The sequence below is a fragment of the Brachionichthys hirsutus genome, chromosome 3 (assembly GCF_040956055.1).
Source record: "Brachionichthys hirsutus isolate HB-005 chromosome 3, CSIRO-AGI_Bhir_v1, whole genome shotgun sequence".
Lineage (NCBI taxonomy): Eukaryota > Metazoa > Chordata > Actinopteri > Lophiiformes > Brachionichthyidae > Brachionichthys > Brachionichthys hirsutus.
Window position 1 is genome coordinate 4030699 of NC_090899.1, and position 22326 is coordinate 4053024.

At 44.1% G+C, this 22326-nt stretch overlaps 2 protein-coding genes across 2 annotated transcripts; both read right to left on the bottom strand.

Annotated features, from left to right (window-relative positions):
• Positions 1 to 16332: 16332 nt before the first annotated feature.
• Positions 16333 to 18900, bottom strand: LOC137915896 (zinc finger protein 436). Its single transcript, XM_068759019.1, has 3 exons — positions 18884 to 18900; positions 18225 to 18670; positions 16333 to 17717 (listed from the first exon to the last, which is right to left on the bottom strand). The coding sequence occupies exons 1-3, from the start codon at positions 18898 to 18900 to the stop codon at positions 16333 to 16335; spliced, it is 1848 nt and encodes a 615-aa protein (XP_068615120.1).
• Positions 18901 to 19600: 700 nt separating this feature from the next.
• LOC137915906 (gastrula zinc finger protein XlCGF57.1-like) lies at positions 19601 to 22205 on the bottom strand. Its single transcript, XM_068759030.1, has 3 exons — positions 22156 to 22205; positions 21238 to 21625; positions 19601 to 20738 (listed from the first exon to the last, which is right to left on the bottom strand). Exons 2-3 carry the CDS (start codon positions 21605 to 21607, stop codon positions 19831 to 19833), a joined length of 1278 nt encoding a protein of 425 aa, XP_068615131.1. The 5' UTR covers positions 21608 to 21625; positions 22156 to 22205; the 3' UTR covers positions 19601 to 19830.
• Positions 22206 to 22326: the final 121 nt, after the last annotated feature.

A 22326-nucleotide genomic window follows, 5' to 3' on the forward strand; every position in this document is an offset into this window, starting at 1 on the left:
CGGTCCTAGTTTCCTTCCTCTTTTGCTCCCTATATGCTTCTGTTCCTACCACTTCCAACCTTCTCTTCCTGACGGTATTTTTTTCTGTTTTAATTTGCAAGATTATGTTGTTTTCTTTCCCCCCTTTTGTTATCTCTCCAGTCATGTTCAGGCTAACAACACCATGTCTGCCATTGTCCGTTGCACTTATTGTTTCTCCTTGTTTGCTCTTACCTGGCTCTCTCCTTTGTTTTTCTCCTTGGTGATCAGTCTCCTGTTGCCTTGGTGTGTGACAAAAAGGTTCTCATTAATCAATATCACTCTCCAAATGTGATAACATTCTTCTCCGAGCCTCTACAATATGGCAAAGAGAAACATACATAATCCTTGTGAGTAAATATAGGGGCGGTTTGAAAAAAGAACCACCAATTCATCCTCAAAGACTTTGTGTTGAATAGGCAAATTGCGAAATCTGAGAAAACCTTTTTCTCTATTTTAAATCTCAAATTAGAGTTTTTTTTCAATTTATCCAACTAATAAAATAAAAATAAAATAAAACACTCCCTTGTTAAACCAGACGACCCTTAAAGACGACTCACGGAGAGTGGAGAGAAATGACAACGGGTGACATGACGGTGATGATGTCATTCGCTTTCTAGAACCAGACAAATAAATCAGGGTGATTTAAGAACGTTTGAAAGTCTTGTCTGCACAGCAATCTAACACATGGAATTAATATCATGAAAAAAGCAATAAATGTAATAGGGTATTAATGATGGTGAAAGATTATATCCTGTTCCCACATGAAAAGAAAGCTCTTTTCTTGTCCTCACACGAGGATCCTGTTACACTTTCAACTCGCTGTGAAGTGTCTGCGGCTTCATTAGATCTCCGGCGACGCAGCCGTCGGCCTCGTCTTCGCATCTTCGCAGGGGTATAAGAAAAGGCACGGCTCTCGCATGGATCTCATCGCATTTTTTAAATGCTCACCCCGGTGATGCCGATGAAAACCGTACTCATTAGCCTAAAATAAAAATTAGGAGCAGGCCACTAATCGGAATGGATCTCATCCAAATTTGATTACCACTAGAAGTGACAGAGTCGGAAGATGGGAAGATGACATCCTCTCTACAGTGCAATATCACAGTCGCTGTAAATGCCCAGGACGCCTCTCATATAGAGAGTGCTGCGTTTGCTGCTCTATCTGGACACCTCTCTCTTCAATGCACACACACGGACTCACCTGAACACCTGTTGTGGATCAGCTTTAACAGCCCTTAATGGTGAATTGTGGTGTGAGGACAGGCACGCCTAGAGTGAACTGTGCCACAACCAGTTTCCTTTCAGCGGTGATATATCTCTAGAACGTTACTGCAATCGACTTGATGTTCTGTTCTGCAACACTTCACTCCCCCCTGTACTCCACCACAGACAGCAAAAGAGAAGGGGCGGTGATATTTCACAACAAGCTCTTTGGCAGACAGACAACCTTTCCTCTCGAAATTTGTGAACCTCGCTTCCTGCGCGCCCCGGTGCAGCGCCGGAAACAGATGGTTCCCGGAATGTCCTGAAGCAGAGCTCTGAAGAGCTGCTGGTAGCCCGAGAGGCGCGTGAAGGAGGGAGGGGCTCCGCTCTGTTTTCCTGCTCAATTAAGACACTTAATAATAGCTAAATATAATTACGCTGTCATTCTGCAGAGCTCTGCTGCAGCACTTAAAGTAAGTTTCACTGTTATTTTACCCAGTCAAGTATACCAGGGGCGTCGCTAGACATAAAGGCTCTACTGGGGCCCCTTTAACTCAAATCACAACATGCTGCACGTATGAAACTTGATATAGGAATCCACTTTGCTTGGCATGCTATTACTGCTACTGCCATGCTGCTGAGACCAAAACAACTAGCAGGGATGGCAAGAAAAATAGAGCTGAGAATCAAGTTAATTCACTGGATTGTCCATACTGAATGATAATAATCAATGAAAAAATAAATCCGGGGTCGAGATGAAACGTTCGACAAGTCAAGCATTTCAACTAAAGTATAAATATATCATCTAAAATTAGTCCCAGGAGATATAGACAGCCGTTTATAGGTATTCGCGTTAAACTGGTTGCAGCGTCGGTCAGAGAGGGATTCAGCACCAAGGACAGCGAACACGCGTCATCAGCCGAGGGCGGCGGGTTCAGCACCTTGGACAGGGAAGAGTGCTGCAGCGGCCGCGCTGCGACCGCGGGGACGATGTTAAAAACCACGTCAATATGATGCCATAAATATTAAGTATTTCCCGAGGTATTCTCCTAAACTATATACTCCTAAACTATATACTACTGTCAGAGACGACGTTTTTTTTAAATCCTTTATAACTCTGGAGTATTTATTATTTGTCTGCGGTTTCTTGTACTTCAATGCTCAGTCCTGGCTCCACCACTGCATATACAAATGAACCAGAAATATTTAAGGGTCAACTCTAAAATTAACCCGATTAGTAAAAATCAACACAACAGCTCAACCCAAACCCTGCTTTTAAATGGACTGCGAGCATCGTTTCCAATTAAACTGCTGTAATCCGCAGCTCATCCTTGTTTTACGCCCCACTTGTCCAACACCTGATACTTTGATCCAGACATGGCGGCATCTGACGATCCGGTCCTTTGTTATAGAGCAAGCCGGGGCTAATCTCAGTGACCCGGCGCAACCTTGACCCCCCCCCCCCCCCCCCCCCCCCGGCCTTGTGGGCTTGGTTCAACGCCGCCCCGGACACACAACACTTCCCGGGGAGTGAGCGAGAGAACCCCTTGATCGTTTCATCAAACGCGTCCCTGCTGAGCGAGCATGTGCGCGCCGCCGACCGCCTTACTCATCCCAGCAAGCGGGGATAAGAGGGAAGTCGATGCAACAGCGGCAGCGCAGTCAGTGATCCATAAACAAGAGCCCAATAGGCGAGTGGGTAATGAGGGACTTCATTTGAACTTTATGTAAACACCGAGGAGCCACATGGCCGTTTGCTTCAACCTTGATGGATGGACAGCGTGAAATAAACGGATATTAGTCCGCGCGTTCTGTGAAAACGACAAAGATTAATATCAGGTTGTCTCCTCAATGCAAAAACTGCATATAAGCCATTCGATTTAAAGACAGGTACTTTTACTCTGAGTCCAAAGCAATAAAATACACACAAACACTTAAACTCAAACAGAGAGAGAAAGAGAGGGGGGAGCGAGAAGCACACCCCCCCCCCCCCCCCCTTCTCCTCCTTCCCTCTATCTCTCGTTTTCACCCCCTCCCTCAACACCCCCTTCCTCCCTCTCTTTCTCTCGGCAAGGAGGCGCGACTCGCAGGGCCGCACATAGCTGATCAATATTCGATTTAGTTGCTAATTTAGGGCCTTTCTATAGCTGTCATCCCGTGATGTATGAGTCCTAACCCGAGGTCGCCGCGGAAAAGAAGAAGAAGGGGAAAAAAGAAGGGAGGAAAAAAAAAATCAAACACCAGTCAACTTTTCACTTAACAATAGAGCGACTTGAATATTATTTATGGGCGAAAGACCCACTTTATGGGTGAATTGCTCCGATCGCTGGTGCGGGATGATGAAGCGCCTTGTATAAGCAACATGCCACACATGCAGGCTCTGACGCCGGCGCAAGCAGACATCCAAGCAGGGAGGAAACATGGAAACACAACCGGGAAGCATCTACGCGTAAAAGCCGCGCAAAGAGGGGAAGTATTAATATCAACAGACGTCAATATCTCGGTCTCTTGGAGTTCACAATGCAATTTGAACGCACACATTTGATTAATGACGTTTATAGGATAAAGAGCCCCCCCCCCCCCCCCCCCCTCCCACACGCGTGCACACGGGCGACTTTAGGATGGCACGCAAGATATCCTATTTGTCATGCGGACTAATATTATGTATTATGGGCCTAATTGTTTTTGCACGTTGCTTTACGCACACGCACACGCACACACACACACAGGCGCCCATCAAATCTGAACGCACGCGGCTTTATTTTGCCACTTAATGTCTTCCCGATCGATCACTGTTCTAAGGATGTTATCAATAATTTGAAAGCTTGATTAACTTCAACGTTTCCATAACAATTCTACCACGTTTATCCTCCGCTCTCAATTTTTAATTAATGCCTGCTTAATTAGTTCGAGATCGTTTGCGAGTGAGATACTTTATTTTAGGAGGAGGAGGGGGGAGGAAATTAACATAAAATTCTCTGCTGATAAATTGATACATTATGAGGAAAAAAAATGTTGTAGGAATTTCTAGGCGGAACGAGTCATAAACAGACATCCATCAACGAGACAGCTTGAGACATGTATAATTCTTTGGCAGGATTTTTTTTTTTATTATTTAATGACTACACTATTATAATTTCTCCAAGTAATGAGGGTGCTTTCTTTGTGCCTCAATCATCCATTCACAAAGAGGCCGATTTACACATTTGCAGCATGAACAGGAAACCAATTTCCCGAGGTGACAAAGTATTTTAAGGACCAGTCATCCTTGCAGCTACATCTACGCCATTGCAGGTCTCTTTGAAACAGGATAATAATAAAAAAAAACATCTGTAATGTAGATCTTATCCAGTAAGTAATCCATTGAAATCGTGGACTGAAATTTCTGCATATGGAAAATGATCCTTAAATGCAAGTATAGGCTGCCATGTAAACCATTGACAGAATAAAAGGCATTTTAATTACAGTGATTAGTTAAGGAATCAATGAGCTGGCACCATGAGCAGCAACGCTCACAGGGAGCCCTGAGATCAGCTAATGGAGCCATAGCACACGGAAGTATGTTTTTTACGCTCCTGCTTTAACTGCAGCTATATCTGTTATACGAGAAGTGTGTGTGTGTGGGGGGGGGGTCACAAAACAACTAATAGATTCTTCATCAAGAAAAGATGAATATCATATTCATTTTAGCTGCCTGTCATTATTTATTTGACTAAAAGTTTAAGCAGCAGTTTATTCTACAGAAGCTAGATTCTCTTGGAATCTTTATGCAGGCCCTACATCACTGATCTCGTGTGTTTAGGAGTGTCTTTGCATATAAACTAAGATAAAGGGAGTGGGGAGTGTGTGTGTGTGTGTGTGTATTGGCTGCTGCCAGCTGCCATGCAGCCTCCAGGTTGTTTGGTGAAAGTGAGAGTGTGATTTCCCCAGACCCTGGTCTCTGGGGGCCGCTGGCTCCCCCCCTTGCCATCTCCCCAGAAACCCAACGGTTAAACGGACAGGTCACTGACACACACACACACACACACACACACACATACAACTGCTGCTTGGTCCCTACATGGGCCCCCACTGCCATATAAAGGCCACGTTTCCCTGACAAGTCACAGGGAATCTCTCACCTCAGTGTATGCTCAATAATCAGATCAAACCTGGAATTTCCATCATTAGAAATATCGCAGGCGGCGAATGCAAAGGAAACAATCTCATGAATAATAGCATGCTTCACCAATGAGAGCTGTAATTGTAAATCTGATTCTACCTCTCAACCACGAGCTGTAATGAACACCCAGCATTGTTGAAATGACTCAAATGAAATTGATGCTGATTCACCAAGCATGAATGACAGCTCATATGAAGATGTTAGCGGGGAATGAGATATGATGGGAGTGTGTGTGTGTGTGTGTGTCTGCGTGTGTGGATGGTGGCGGGGCTTGAATGGGGTGTTTAACAATGGTATTAATAATCTCCATGATCTATGAGCTAGTCTGGTGTCATTCAGCCATTAGAGAGACGGTCTCTCATGTGTTCTCCACACCTCGTTTCCTCCCCCTCGCCCATGTCGGCCCCCAAAATAATTGTGCGTTAATGGGTGAGGAGGAGGGGTGTGAGGGTTGGGCATGAAGCGGAGGATTAGAGCCCGGGGAAGGGGGGGTAGAAGGATTAAAAGGGGGAAATGGGTCACTGTTAACAGAGGAGATGATTAGGTGTGATGACTGACCCTTCCAAGTGTTGTAGGCAATATGTGGTCACAATCAGGGCATCCATAGCATGCGAGAATGGAATGAAATGATGCAAAACAAACAAAAAATAAAAGGAAAGAGACCTCCAAGACAAGAAAGATGTGAATGTGTGATAACGAGAGAGTAAGAGGTAATAGTTTAGTCGGTATTCCTGTGAGAAGGGGTGACCTTAAGATAGGTGAGATACCCCAAAACCATTTACAGGTCCTAATCTGGGTGGAATGAGCCGTGAGAGGAAGGAACTAAAGTACACTGACTAACAGGTCTCCCCTGACCCCTCTCCAACTCCCACTCTCCCTCCTCTACTTTTCCTCTCTCTCTCGTTTCCTGTCTCCTTCCAACCCCGCTTTCCACCAATTCCATCTGCAAAACAAAGTTGTCTGTCTGGCATTGACGGGGGGGGGCTGGAGGCTGTCAGTGGGGAAAGGTGGGAGTCACGGAGTCACCCTCGGCCACCCGAAAGAGGTGAGAAAACGAATGAGGGCACGAGAGAGGGAGAGAGAGAGAGAGAGAGAGCGCAAGGAAAGAGGGGGAGTGAGGAGATTGAAGCGTTTCTAATTTAAATAAACCCTTTGGCAGACTGAAACTGGCAGTGAGCTTCCCCTTTGCTCACAAGGAACAGCGAGAGAAGAAAGGAAAAGGGGGAAAATGAGGAAGGGCAAAAGGAAAGGAGAATATAGATACAGAGACGTCTCCATGCCGGCTTGTTTATCCGCATGGGAGAGTTAGGGGATGGGGAGAGGATGGGGGATGGGGAGAGGATGGGGGGGGGGGGGGGGTATAGAGAGTGAAGTGGAATAAGAGGGTGGAGAAAGAGATGGGACACAAATACAGCAATGAGAGTAAACACTGACAAAGTCGCAGGGGTTAAGAAAGGGTAGAATAGGAAAGAGCTGTGAAAGTTGGGTAATAGAATATTCTGTGTGAATAGATATAGGTGTAATCCATCTATTGGGAAGAGTTCCTCCATCCTCCCCCTGTGGAATAAACACACACACACACAAAGAGAGAGCGAGAGAGAGAGAGAAAGTAGAACAAGGTCTCACAGCAGTGGATCCGATCAGTCTCATCTCATCAAAACTTGCCCGAAGTTTTTTGGATGGATCCCAGATCCAATCTGCTTGAGCAGCCACCGTCTTCTCCGTCACACTGTCTCCCCCTGTCTGTCCCTTTGGCTCGTCACAGCGGCAGCCTGCTCTCCAGGCTACACGGTGCTAATGGGCAACCATGGAGAGAGGAGCTGCAGCAATACAGGCTGTAATCTAAAAGACTCACTGCCCCACGCCGGAGGATGACCGGTTTCTCTGCTGGTTGTTCTAAGAGGTGACAACAGAGATTCAGAGAGAAGTTCAAGCCACAAATCAAAACACAGTCAGGGCTGATTTATATTTTAAATAAATGGGGCGCCAAAGTAATAGAAAAGTAGTTAAAGGGATAAAAGACACTTTGTCTGTTGTCTGAAGGTCAACGGTATTTTAAGAGGCCTACCGTGTCTGATGAGGGAAGCTCACGTGCATATAGACGGGTTATTACAGGTGTATAACCGAGTCAACGACATAATCAGTGCTTTCCATGTCTGTCAACTATAAAAAAAACAAAAAAAACAAATGCGACTACAGCGTCTCTGGAAGTCTGGATTAAAGGTGCGTAAAGGCGCAACTCGCGTGTTGTGCAAGCCCACAGGTAGCCTATGGGATGGATGGAGAGCGTGGGGACAGAAGGAGAGAGGGAGGCGTTGGGGGGGGGGTGTGGGGGTCCTCACGACCCCCTCTTTCAAACATACACACCGCGAACTGGCTCCGGCTTCGCTGGAGTGGAGAACCATAAATCTTCATATAGCGGCTGTTTTGATTAATGCAGCCGAGTCGAGCTAGGGGGCTGGACCTATCCCATTACGGCCTAATGGAAGATGGAGCGGCGCTGTCTCCACCACTAGGCCCCTGTCATTTGTTCCACTTTGCAGTCCATTTGGCCGAGAGACTACAAGCCACTCCATCAAAAATATTTTCAGAGTTAATTTCCGCCCGCTTAATTCGCCTTGATTCGGATTGCGTATCGAATGGCAGGATCGATTTTCGCCTGGCGTCTAAATTAAATAAAAGAGAGGGGGTATACTTTAAGTCTGCGTTTTCTTTCTTTTCTCTTTTCCATCCATTCTCCCACCTCTTTTCTAGACATCCTTTACCGTGGGCCAGCTCATTCGTATTTTTACGATGCATCTCATTTCCTCCTTTTTCTCAGATTTTGATAGAGAGGAGGAGGAGGTGGAGGAGGAGCGTAGACAGATATGATTGTAGTCACCGATGAAGGAAAACCTACTGAAACAGAAGCATTATGGACATGTCATATGTTTCAAAAAGACAGATTAAAAGAATCGGAGGTGAGGGGAACATTTATTATGACGTATAAGAAATAAAGAAAAAATAAATCTACAGCTTCACTAGACATCCTAAAACATACGTTTGGATAGGATGGAGTGCAAAGGAATAGACAGGAAAATGGGGTAAATTAGGGGCATCGGGGTATTGGGGTGGGGGGCTGAAAAATAATAGAAGGGGGGGAAAGTACCAAAAAAGAAATGAAAAGAGGCAAAAAGCACGGTGACAAATTGGTTGAGTGTGTCGCAAATTCCCTTTTAGATTTAAAGCCGTGTGTAGCCTATCGTCATATCTTTCCAGAGTAATTTATTTTCTCATTTCTCTCTCTCCCCCCATCACTACCCCCCCCCCCCCCCCCGTGTGTGTGTGTGTGTGTGAATGTCTCTGGTAGTCACATGGACAGAGTGGGAGGGGAAAAGTCAATAAAAGTCTCTGGCGACAACTGTTTCCCCTTTGCTCTCTTGTCTCCTTCTTACGTTATCTTTCCTGATTTCCTTTCCATTTGTTTATGCACTGAAGCTGCTTTGCTGCTCCTGATTTCCTCTTCCATCTGCTGTTTCCTGTTTCAGATCCCCTCTCATATTATAGGACTACGAGCTATATACCCACGCCTCTCCAGAGAGGCGTATTGATTTTATTCTCCCTCTAACAGCAAGCCCCAATGCTTTGAAATTACAAAATCAGGAAGCTGTAGGATCCATCTCTTGTATCCTGCTCAAAAATGTTTCGATAGACGTCGGAAAGTTCTCAGCGGCTTACAAGGTGGAGATGAAGGCCAGCGAGCTTTGCCACGCAGACATGAAGCCACTTGTCCATTGATCAAATCAACAAAGGAATTAAAATGTAATCTATTTGATTTTACTACCTTCTGCCAAATCTATGAGTTTTTCTACAGCCGTAATAGAAGCATTAAAACAGCGAAGGCGGGTGAATGTGGGGAATCATATGGGAACTGGTTGAGAAATAATCCTGAAATCCAGGATTTCTGCTTTAATAAACCATGGAGATCGCTTGATTGATTGATTCTCCTTGATTTATGGTAAACTCTCAGTACATAGAATAGCTTTAAAGATCAAATCATTACAATTTAAGTGCATTGCAATATTAATAAGACAAAAATGTTCAAACAGTGATGGATCTCAGATCCGTTCCGAAAATATAATAACTATATAACAATTCCAATACGGTGACTGATGACACTCCTGTGACTGTGATAGTATGAGACTATTAAAAGCCGACATTTTCATATCAATTATTTCATTTTCCAACAAAACTGTCCTAAAATTGTACTTTAATAAATGCGCTTACAACATCGTAATAACACATCTGAGTAAAAGCTATTTCCTCATAGATACATGCAGCAGTTCACGGTTCAAGCGACCGTCGAGCCGGGGGGCGGTTGATAAAATTGAAGGGTCTCTATGCTGTGGGTATCCTTTGGGGGGGGGGTTACGCTTCCACAGCAAACAGGACTGATTGCCGACCCACCCAGCAATATGACTTGTTCACTCAGCCCCTCCAATATCAGTGTTTCTATTTGAGTCACCACATCTGTTATTGTCTGATTCTTGAGAAAAAAGTGGCTGAGCAGTGGATAATGAAATCAAAGCCCAACACACACGGTCAAGAAGCCCCTGGTAAGAAACACGGTGTCAATATTAATCTCTTTGACAGAAAGTCGAAATATGGCATCTGTCACACATCATCTTCCCTCTCTCCCGTCTTTGTGTGGAGTGGAAAGAGATGGAGAGGAGGTGGTTTTGGTGGAAGTGAAGAAGGGGGAAGTTGTTGGAAATTGAAGACATAGACTGGAAAGAGCAAAGGACTCTGGGATTTTCTTGATATATTTTTGTTGTTTTTGTCTCCTTGAATATTTGGGACTCTCAAACTTTTACTGAAAAGAAATGTCATGAATCCCTTGTAAAAGAGAACCAGACGTAAGCAGTGTTTCAACATGTATCAGATATGTGACTCGCCAATAAATAAGGTATGCAGCAGTGTAAAAAATACAGTTAGAGATGTGGCTGAGCTCTTCAACTGAGACCAGAGAAGGCTAAAATGATTTGGCTGCCACAGGGGTGAGCCTATAATCAATACGCAGTAACTACTGTTCGTTTCCCTGTAATCAAATGTATCTTCTGCGTCGCTGTCGGCTGCAGTGGGCGACCACAAAGTCGAAACAAGACGAGTACAGTCGGAAGAAACTAGTAGCGTGGTGATACTCGATTATTCTATTATCAAATATGAATTCATGCATTTAAATATATTTCCAGTATATATCATATTTTCCCTCTGCACCATGGAGCACTACTTTTGTAGAAATATATTAAATTAATCCCCTGCCTTTCTTGGACTGTGCTGTACGCAATGAAATGGATGGAAAACTCAACATCGAGGTGTACAGAAAACCCACTCACACCGACCAATATCTATTCCCACCACTCACTGCAGCACAAGTTAGGGGTCAGAAGAACCCTGAACCACCGGGCCCACAAATATCCCCACCAGAGGGGAAGGAAAGGCCAAAGAGCAGAAACACATCCAGAATGCTCTGAAGACATGTGGCTGTACAAACTGGGCGACAACAAAAAACGACCAGGAACAAACAGAAACCCGTTGTCGTCCCCTACATTGCCGGTGTTTCTGAGAAATTCAAGAGAATTTTCAGTAAACACAAGATTCCCATACACTTCAAACCTGGCAACACAATGAGACAGATCCTGGTCCACCCGAAAGACAAAACACCCGGAAACAAACAGAGCGGAGGGGGATTTAGACGCCATCTATCAGCAACATACAATGCAGTATTGATCTCCATCCCCAAAATCCACAGTTGCCAAACAAGAGGTGCCAAATGTTTGGCAATGTTGTAGGTGACCGAGTTGATGCTGCTGACGATGGGTCTGAGTGGGGTACCTTCCTTGAAGATTTTGACATTAGCATTCATAAAGGAGATGCTAACAAGACGTATAGACATCTACAATATCTGTTTCACCTCGTGCCTAAATACCAGTAAACTGTAACATTTATAAAAAGTAAAAACTAAAAAACCTGAAATGGAGCATGACCATGATCCAAGCGCTTGCTCTCCAGAGGATGGATTCAAGGTCAAAGTGTGAAAAGCAACAAGTCTGAGTGAGACATGAGACTGCAGGGCAGCAGAGCTAATGTTGCTCCACTAATACCTTGCTTAAAGGCAGCGATCACAACACAACGTCTCTTGACGGTGAGATATAAAGTGTCCTCCGATATTCCATCAGTTTTCCTATACTTGAGGTTTCTCCTCCCAATACACATCCGCTATCCTTTATCTATCCTTCAATCATCCACAACTCTCCCCCTTTTCATCCTGCTATCTCTTTCTCCCACTCACTTCACCCAGAACATTTTCCTCTCTTTCATCCTCCTTCCGTCTCGCTTCCTTTTCCTCCCGCCAGGTCCTCTCTGTCTTTTGGACATTTTTCTTAGTCCTTTTTTTTTTTTGCTTCCCTCCTCCCTGCCTCTCCCGCCTCCCTCTTTCCCTCCTGTGATGAATGAGTCTGTCTACCGGGTGCAGTTCATATTTACTGAGCAGGGGAGCGCACACTGTCAGTCTCTCTCGCCCTCCACAGCTCTATCCCTCCACTAAAGAGACAGAGAGAGCAAGAGGTTACAGCCGGATGAAAGGAGGAGGGAGGCCGTGGTCAAAAGATCCACTCAAGAAGTCACCACGATAGCAGCCGGCTTGGTGGAGAACACATTCGTTTCTCCGTGTTAGCACTAGAGGTGGTTACTTCTTGACCAACCTGTCAATGTGGTGATACTAATAGGGAATAAGCAGCGTCTTAGCAGCCCTTTGTGTGTTTTTCAGCAGCCCACTCTCAGCGTTCACTAGAACACACTCGAATGGCGTTTTTTTTCTCTCTCGCCTTCCTTTGTGTGAGCCATGCTTTTAGGCACATTTTGACTTGAGAGGGAGCGAATGCAAGCTACCGATACCAGCCGAAGCTTACCAAAGGCCCACGAAATACCCAGTTTCATCTACGCCCACACACACCAGTGCGTTTGCGGGGAGTCAAACGGTGTGTTTTGACCTGCGCGTTGACCCGTTCATGAATAAGAGGAGTGGATGTAGGCCTGCAAGAGCCCAAAGGGACAGGCCGAGAGCGGCTGCAAAGCCCCTCCAGAGCCACCGTCTCTTCCCACACAGTGACCTCTGAGGCCAGCCAACGCCAAACCCACCGTAGCGCGACGACACCAGTGACACCCAGCGCCAACGCACGCAATGTGTTCCTCTGCCAAATTGACAAAATAGAGACAGTAAATACAAGGAAAATTGGACGGCTCAAATTACATCACAAAAAGAAGATCCCCTCAACTGGACTTTTATAAGATTCAATATGGGGTAATTTGATTTCGATACTGCGGCCCAAAGTGCAACCAGCTGCCTGTCAAAGAGGGGGAGATTGAAAATGTTATTTATTTTTTGCAATTTGGTTTTGGGACAAGGGAGGGAAAATAAATGTGCTTTTTTTGATTTTATTTACTAGATGATTTGCAGCGGATTCAAAGTCATAATATTACACCAGATAAACATTCGCATCATGTATCTGAATGTTCAGAATCAAAGGAGGAGACTGAAAGAGAACCAGGGGAGATGTAGGAGCCGGAGAGGAAGAGATTGTAATGCTGACAGGAGTAAAGTAAAGCATCATGCTATAATGATCTGAATATGAGAGAAAATTGGATGTGGGAAAGGAGAAAATTGGATACAGGAAAGACTTCTGAGTAAAGAAAAGCCTGAATGCATCAAATGTGGAAACAATGACCGGTATCGAAACGGATGGAACATACATCGGGCCCCTCACTGCTGTAAAATATCCTTTAGGAGCTCCTAAAAGCCATCGTGGCCAGACAAATGACAGGGTCAGAGGTCTTAGACAGGGAAAACTATCAGCGGGAACAACGCCGTTTGCAACAAAGGATGAGGTATGATGTTGCTGTACAATGAGACATAAAACATATTTTCTGTACGCACTGACCACAGGCCTTTTCCTCAGACAGTTCTAGCAAATTTACCCGAACTTCTGAGCAAGAGACATTTCCTGAGCTCGCTTATTCCCTGAAGTATCCTTTCCACAGCTATCCATTTCCCCCTGGTGCCTCCAGAGAGGAACTACTGCTGTTTAACTCCGGCCTTCCAGGGCCGACTCTCGGGCTGATGTAGGCCACAAACTGCGATGTATCCAGCTACCCCCCCCCCCCCCCAAGCCAGACGATGAGGTACATGCAAACAGCACTGTGAAGGTGGACAGCAGCCCCTTTATTTATAAGGATGCATTCTCTACTTGCCTTGTGTTTGTATGCTGCAGCACTCAACCCCCCCCCCCCCCCCCAACCCTGAATCATATTTGTCCATCTGCCTGCCATGGCATTGGAACGTTCCAAAAATGGCGGCTCTTAAGCAATCTATCTCAATTTTCCAAATCTATTAACTTTCTTTGTGCGGCCCGCCTCTCCTCAAGCTCGATCTTTAAAAACCGTGGCTGTTGAACAATTATGATAACTGCAACAGGGGGGGGATTAGAGAATCCACCCATTCATCTCTCTGCACGGACATGACGCCGCTAAATGAAAAATGGACACGCTTTAAGAAGTATTGATTCCAGCTTTAAACAAAGGTACAGTCAATATTATTTACTCCTAAATATATCTTTGTTATCTGCGCCGGAGCCGTAGCTACTGGTCTGTCCTCGTTATTGCGGACATAAAAATAATAGACCAATTCCCGCTGAATTGGCCCAGACAGGTTTAGTTGCGTCTCTTGTCCTAGTGATGCATATCCTGGGTGTAAACGAAAGCGTGCGGAAGGTTTTACCCTCGATGGCCACCTCACCAGCAGGCAGATATACTGGATAGTCTTATCTAAACAGGGAATAAAATACTGGAGACAAACAATCTCAATACAGTTAGATAATGTGAAACATGAAAAAGGCTGTTCTTCTTTCCATCATTGTTTCTCATGCATGTGTTTTCCTCTAGTTTTGTCTTTGCATCGTTTTAAATTTCTTAGGGTGTTTTTTTTGCAATGTTAATAATAATAATATGAATAGCCTTCCTCTCTTCTCAGAATACATCCAATTACAGTTGTACACGTGCAAACGCAAATTATTTGCAATAGCAGCAAATGCCATAATTAAGCAGATATTGCTTAATTTCTTGTCAATGAATTTGCATAAAGGACATCCAGGAATTTATTATAGCATATATTTGTATACTCATTAGAATATAATGTTTTGCCGGTCCAGACAAAATGTTCTTAGAAGTTAAAAGCAAATACTTTGATGGTTGGACTTGTGAGGCAGACTATTGTTAGCTGTTTAATTTGCTGGTCGACTAATATATTGGATAAATTCTTAAACTAAATGTTGCATCGACAGCGGCAGCATAAATTAGTTTATTGTTTACTGACTTGAGTTCTACGGAACGCCTAAAGGGACATGATCCACTCGCCATTTTAAATGTTTCTGGTGTGAACCAGTGCCAAAGTCACACGACAATATTTTCACGAGAAAGTATTTCTTAATTACTATGTTTCTGCTTGCAACACGCAATGCAATAATGGCGGCATAATTATTATCGTTCCTTATTTGTCCCTTCCGGGTCACCGTAGGGGGTTGCATGATTTTCATTAGCATCGTCAAACATGATTGTGTGTCCAGCTCATGAATGTTGAAACCAATGTGAACCAAAAAATAAAAAGTTATCGGATAGTAGTATGAATAAAATAAGAGAATAATTAAAAAAAAAAAAAAATTCTACATAATTGCAAACGATCCTGTAAACTTCTATCCAGCATGTGGAATCTTTTAATTATTTTTTGAGTCTTCCTGTGGCATCACACAGGAACATCAAACACACGTCCACGCATTTGCCAAATAATTTATTACATTAGAACAAATAATACAGGATTGATCTGTGGACGTTCGCGTTTTTATCAAGTATTAATTAAGCTTCTTATTGATAGTGTTTAGTGAGATCAACTAAGAGCTGATCACACGCGTCAAATCTGACACTGATAGAGCTTTAGAAACTCCCCATGCAGTGAGTCATTTATACTTTCAAGTTAAAACCGACATCCGAGTCAAGAAAGTTCATATAAACAACAATTTTAGTCAAACACATTCAATAAAAACAATTGATAATCAATTTAAATAACAGTAACTTATTTACAACCTAATTTACAGAAACAGGGATTCTGTGTAATAAAAACAGAATTGCAAATCAATAAAACCCCATATGTATAAAATACATTTCAAATGTGAAAACAAACACTTCACTGTATCATACAATATTCATATACCATTTCAAGCAGATAATTACAATTAAAATTATTTTTTTGCAATTTTATGCTGAGAAACATTTTTCTTAACTTACAGCACAGCCTCAGAAAGAATGAGATGCTCATGTCACATTACTCACCTGCTTTTAGCTAGTCTATTGTTTTTTTTTTTGAACTGCAAAATATCTGAGAACCAGAACCATCCGAATAAATGGCAGGAGGGGAGAGCTTGTGTTTATGAGTGTAAATATGTCTGCAAATGAAGAAGTGTGTATGAAGTGCGGGAGAGAGTGCATGTACAATTGGACATGTTAACACTTTTCAATGCCCTGTTGAAAATCAAATTAAATATGTCTCAGTTGTCCAAGGTAGATAACTGAGATGTGTTATTTTGCCATTTCACAACCTTTCCAGTCTTTTGCTTCCACTGCCCCCAAGTTTTTGATCAAATTCAAAATGTGCCTTCATTTTTTCAGAAAAAACGGGCAATTTCTCTATTCCACCTTTTCATACGTTTGTCTTGGTATGCTATTTTCATTTACATGTTGCATTTAACTATTATAAAAATTTTTTTTACAAATGATCACATTCTGTTCCTATTTAAATTTGAGACAGCATCTTACGCTTTTTGAAACAGGGTTGTACTTTTTTTGTTTTTTTAGACAACTCAGCGACATCTAGCCACGTGCCCTGAAAGATGGTGGGAGCGGGCAAACCGGCGGAAGCAGTTGGGGCAGGAATACGGCTTTTCCCCCGTGTGGGTTAACATATGAGTTTTCAGATGACCCGACAAGCGAAAGGTTTTTCCACATTCTTGACACGAGTAGGGACGCAGGTTAGTGTGACTCCTCCTGTGCTTGCCCAGATCACCAGAGGTGGTGTAGCAGCGGTGGCAGTCGGGACATTCAAAGGGCTTTTCTCCAGAGTGTATCCTCTTGTGTTTCACCAGATCACCGGACTGAGTGAAAGTCTTGTCGCATTCAGCACATTTGTACGGTCTCTCACCAGTGTGGGTACGTTGGTGGTTTCGCAGATGTGAAAGCCGAATGAACCGACTCCCGCAGACCGTGCAGTGGTACGGCCTTTCTCCCGTGTGCGTCCGAAGATGGATTTTCAAAGACGCAAAGTCTCCTATTTTCAGGCCACAGTCTCCACACTGGTGAGCTTTCTCGGCGATGTGGGTTTTGGCGTGAACCCTTAGGTTTCTCGGGGTGTTAAATTCCTTACCACACACGTCGCAGTGGAAGGGTCTCTCGCTGGAATGCGTCCTCATGTGGAGAACCAGACTCGACTTGAATCCAAACTCCTTCCCACATTCAGAGCAGGAATATTCTTTCTTGCCAGAGTGCGTGGTTAAATGGCTCTTGAGATGGTGCGCGCGACTAAAGGCCTTCCCGCAGACCTCACATTTGTGCGGTTTCTCCCCCGTGTGTATTTTCATGTGTTGTCGCCAACCGCTACGCTCCACGAACCTCCTGCCGCAATCCTTGCAGACGAACGGACGGTCGCCTGTGTGAGTGCGCATGTGATCTGCCAGGCTTTGAGGTGTGCACAGCTTCTTGCCGCAATCTTTGCACTGCACACCCGTATCCAGACAGACTGGCTTGTCCTCAGGCTCCGTGGTATTTGGTTCATGACACGAATGAGGCCCTTGACCCCAGGTAGCTTTAAAACTCTTCCCGCAGTCTGCGCAGCTGAGATGCCCTCCTCTGGTGACCACAGACATGCTGTGCCACCGCTGACAGTGATTCTTCAGATTCTTCAGGTACTGGAAGCTGCGTGCACAGGTTGGACAGGGGTGGAGCCTGCGGGGAGGGGCGGAAGGGTGGACGTCACGTGCGTGGATCCTCAGGTGCACTTTGGATTGAAACGTGCTGCTGCAGACGGTGCAGGGGTGTTTGGTTATAAGGTTTAGTGTGGGGCTTGAGAGGCATTTTTTCAGCTTGGCAAGATACTGTTTCTGATGGACCCACTTCACGTGCTTCTCCAAGAATTCGATGTCCGTAAAGGAGACATCGCAGTGGGGGCACGGATAGAAATCGGACGGCGACTCTAAGAAGGAGAGGAAGACCCATAGAAACAAAGCACATTTAATTTTCCTTTAAGCATCCCATTATATGGACAATTGCAGATGTACTGATTTTAAGTTAACTGAAAAAAGAAATATGGTAAGTTTAACTGCAACAAATGCTCTTGTGTAGAATTTATATGATATCCAGAGCATTCCCCACAATATCTTCTGACAAGCAGATGCACCAGAGGATAATTATAGTCAGTGATTCAAACACTAAACAATAAATGTTAGGCCCAACTTTGAAAAAATTAAATCTCTACATCAAAATTAGCCGAGTATTCTTTAGCCTGAAGCACCATAATGAGCTCTAGTTTCTAGTTAAATAATCCCACCTCTATAAATAGCAGAGAAAAAGACAAATGGATGAAAACTTCAATTCGATTCCCCTTACATAACCTCAATACGTGTAATAACAACATCATGTAGCATCCTAAATAGTCTAATCTCCAGGCATTGTGATCTTTTAACAAACTGCTGCCCCCTACCTGTGGAGACCTCCTCGCTCTCCTCTTCATCCTCCTCTTTAATCCAAGACTCTGGTTCTTTCTTGGCAGCAGCTTCGGTTGACTCGTATTCTGGCTGATGGTCCGAGTCGCTCTCCCCCTTTACGTTAACCTGTTGGTTCTGCGTGTCCGCCGTGGATGTCTCCGTGTCCGCCGTGGATGTCCCCGTGTCCGCCGTGGATGTCCCGGTCTCAGGTTTAGTGTCTGAGCAGTCCGACAGGTCGCCGCCGTGCTCATCGCCGATCAATTCTAAATGCGGCTCCTCCTTGATTTGGATGTTCAATCCATATTCGTGAATGTAAGCTTCATTAGAGTCTTCTTCGATTTCACATTCGGTCTTAACGATGGCCGCGTCTTGTTCTTCCTCTCCATTTCCGACTGATTTCATCTTCACGTTTTCATCAGCGAGGCTTCGTCTATTTAGAGTCCTGTGCGCCAGAGGGAACATGGAAATGAAAGCGTAGCTAAAACGGGAAATACAAAACAAACACAAATCTCCATTTTGGTCTCCTTTCCTCCTAGCATCAAAGCTAAATTACACCCATGGCGGCATTAGCCTAATAGCAATGCTAACATGGTCAAGCCCACGTTCAGTGCTCTCAGAAATACGAGCATGTCACTGTCGTGAAGAAAACACTCACCGCAGTGCGCGATTCATCCGAAGCTGCTTTCAGAACGTTTGCGTTTCTGAACTGGTCACAATGGAGGGCTGTGGTCACAACACAGGAAGAGCTGCTCACTTCCGGTAGTTCTGACCAATCAGGCCAGCCCACTCGCGGTCATTGGAATACCGTTAAAGGGACAGTAGCTAAAATCAACATTTAATCCAGACATTGTTTTAGAGAAGCAAAAACAAAAACAAAGATTTAACCGTGAATTATTTCTTTAGAAATGTGCTATTTTATCCAGATTGACATTACTATTATTAATTATATTGAAGTTGATGAGATTCTGTCAGAAGCGCAACCTCCCACATAAAGTATATTTACTGACATTGTTGGGTAAAATTCCACAAACTTAAAATCAGGCTATTTAATGGTGCCAAATTATACATAAGTGTATGAGGAAGCAGCATCCAACAGCACTGAAGGTCTGTTACCTGCACCAGACAATTAATGAGAAAGCATTTCTCTTTTCCCAAACAAGCAAATTAGGGGTTTCAGTAAAATACTGGAAAAACTGGAAATATATAGCTCCAAGGGACGATTTGAAAACACAGTGTTTACTTTGCTCCACTATTATTTGCATAATAATGCCAGTACTTGCGGGTGTTTTCTCTGTATCACGTCCTGACTCGTTTAAAATCAACATGCGGCAAGATCAAACACAAGACCAAACATTTATCAAAAAATGTAGTACTTTATTGCAAATAATATAGAATTCATCTGTGGGAAATAAAATCTATTCATGATCCGAAGTCAAGTCTTCTCCAAAACCACTTTAGAGTTGCCATAGCAATCAAAGCCTGGGGTAGTGCTGTACTGACAGTTTCTAATTGTCACACAATCATTACCAACTATACTGTCGCTGAAGACAGCGATCATCACGTTTAATCACACAAGTTTATTTTTATTCCTCTGAAGAAAACTCAACGACATCTAGCCACGTGCCCTGAAAGATGGTGGGAGCGGGAAAACCGGCGGAAGCAGTTGGGACAGGAATACGGCTTTTCCCCCGTGTGGGTTAACATATGAGATTTCAGATGGCCCGACAATCGAAAGGTTTTTCCACATTCTTGACACGAGTAGGGACGCAGGTTAGTGTGACTCCTCCTGTGCTTGCCCAGATCACCGGAGGAGATGTAGCAGCGGTGGCAGTCGGGACATTCAAAGGGCTTTTCTCCAGAGTGTATCCTCTTGTGTTTCACCAGATCACCGGACTGAGTGAAAGTCTTGTCGCATTCAGTACATTTGTACGGTCTCTCACCAGTGTGGGTACGTTGGTGGTTTCGCAGATGTGAAAGCCGAATGAACCGACTCCCGCAGACCGTGCAGGGGAAAGGCCTCTCTCCGGTGTGTGTGGTTAAATGGCTCTTGAGGTGCTGCGGCCCCTTAAAGGCCTTCCCACATACTTGACATTTGTGTGGTTTCTCCCCTGTGTGTATTTTCATGTGTTGCCGCCAGTGGCTACGCTCCTCGAACCTCCTGCAGCAATTCTTGCACACGAGTGGACGGTCACCTGCGTGGGCGTTCATGTGATCCTGCAGGCCGTCGGGTGTGCGTAGCTTCTCGCCACATTCTGGACACTGCACAGCAGGGGGGGCAGAAGGGTGGACTTCACGCACGTGAATCCTGAGTTGTCCTTTGGATCTAAATGTGCTGCTGCAGACGGTGCAGGTGTGTTTCGTAATGAGGCTCAGTGTGCGATTTGAAAAGCATTGTTTCAGCTTTGCAAGATACTGTTTGTGATGGACCCACTTCACGTGCTTCTCCAGGAAGTCGACTTCCGTAAAAGAGGCATTGCAGTGCGGACATGGGAAGAAATCTGACAGTGGCTCTGTGAGGGAGAGGGAGACACACAGAAAGCAAAGTGAATTCGAGCAAATGAAGAAATCGGGATTTAGGTTCTCACTCGTCCCGGTTGAGATAAATCACGAAGAGCAAAAACGAAAAATCAACTGGACTTGTTTAGGTTTGGTTGAGGAAGTTTTCACCGCTAATCCAAGAAGCTTCATCAGTTCTGAATTTAACTTAAAATTCCATGACATGAGAAAAACATCACAATGATGATGGTTCACCTGAAACTAATCTTACACTAAGAGCATAAATTAATTTATAGAAATAATTTGTCTCCTACTGTACTGTGGAGCTTCTACGGTTCATATCTTGCACCTGGGTAGGTTTGTCTTTCATTTATTTTTGCCTCCATCCCCGGTACATTAGTTAGTTGGTTTAAAAAAAGATCCTATATGGCACTGTTGAATAAAGTGATTAAAAAAAAAAATACTGGTAACAATTCCCAAGTATTTTGGGTTTTCCATAATGATTGTCCCTACCTGTGGAGGTGGAGACCTCCTCTGCCTCCTCTTCATCCTCATCTTTAATCCAAGACTCTGATTCTTCCTTAACAGCAGTTGACTCATATTCCGGTTGATGGTCAGAGTAACACTCCTCCTTTACGTTAACCTGTTGGTCCTGAATGTCTGGCGTGGATGTCCCCGTCTGAGGCTTCGTGTCTGAGCAGCTGGACGAATCTCCATTATTCTCCTCACTGATCAGCTGTAAATGTGGTTCCTCCTTGATTGGGATGTCCAAACAATCTTCGTGAATATGAACCTCATGGTACTCATCTCTGAAATCACATTCGGTTTTAATTATAGCCCCATGTTGCGGTCCGCCTCCATGTTCGGCTGGTTTAATCTTCATGTTGTCTCTGTTAGTATGCTGTGGATCAGACAGACATGGGTTAATATTCATAAAGCATGCCAAGAAAAGATTAGCATCGTCAATACCTGGCTTCAATTAACTTACAAGTCTTTTGAGACAAGTGTCAATTCAAGGTCATTCACTGAAGACATATTTGAGATGCATATATATTACTGTGTTCTATAGTTGTTTTAAATAATTATTTGAAATAAATGTATTAACTAAGTTAAATAATATGGCAGCGTACAAGACAATGAGTGGTAAATCATCTACTCGCTGTTATCTGTGTTACATGAAGTCTGGTTTGTAAAGGTTTCGTCAGAGAGAATGTCACGACGCAAGTTGCCATAGTAACTGAGCTTTATGGCACATAAGATGATGAGTTCGCTTTACTGAACAGGATTTTTTTGGCAGCTTTCAAGCTAACCTACGACCACAGCAGCGAGCCTAGCAGCAATGCTAGCACCGTCGCTCCCTTACAGCGGCTCTTGCGCAGCTTTATCATTATTGTTCATATTTCATTTGTCGAAAAATAAATAAATACCTACCGTCAAATACGCCTTTTAATCAAAGCTGCTAACGTTTCTGAAGTGGTTACATGGGGGTGTTTGGCAATAATAACAAGGAAGTGCTTCACTTCCTGTAGTTCTGACCAATCAGCTCAGCCCTCTGCTCATCAGGCGACAGCCCATAATACATTTAAAAGGACAACCGATATT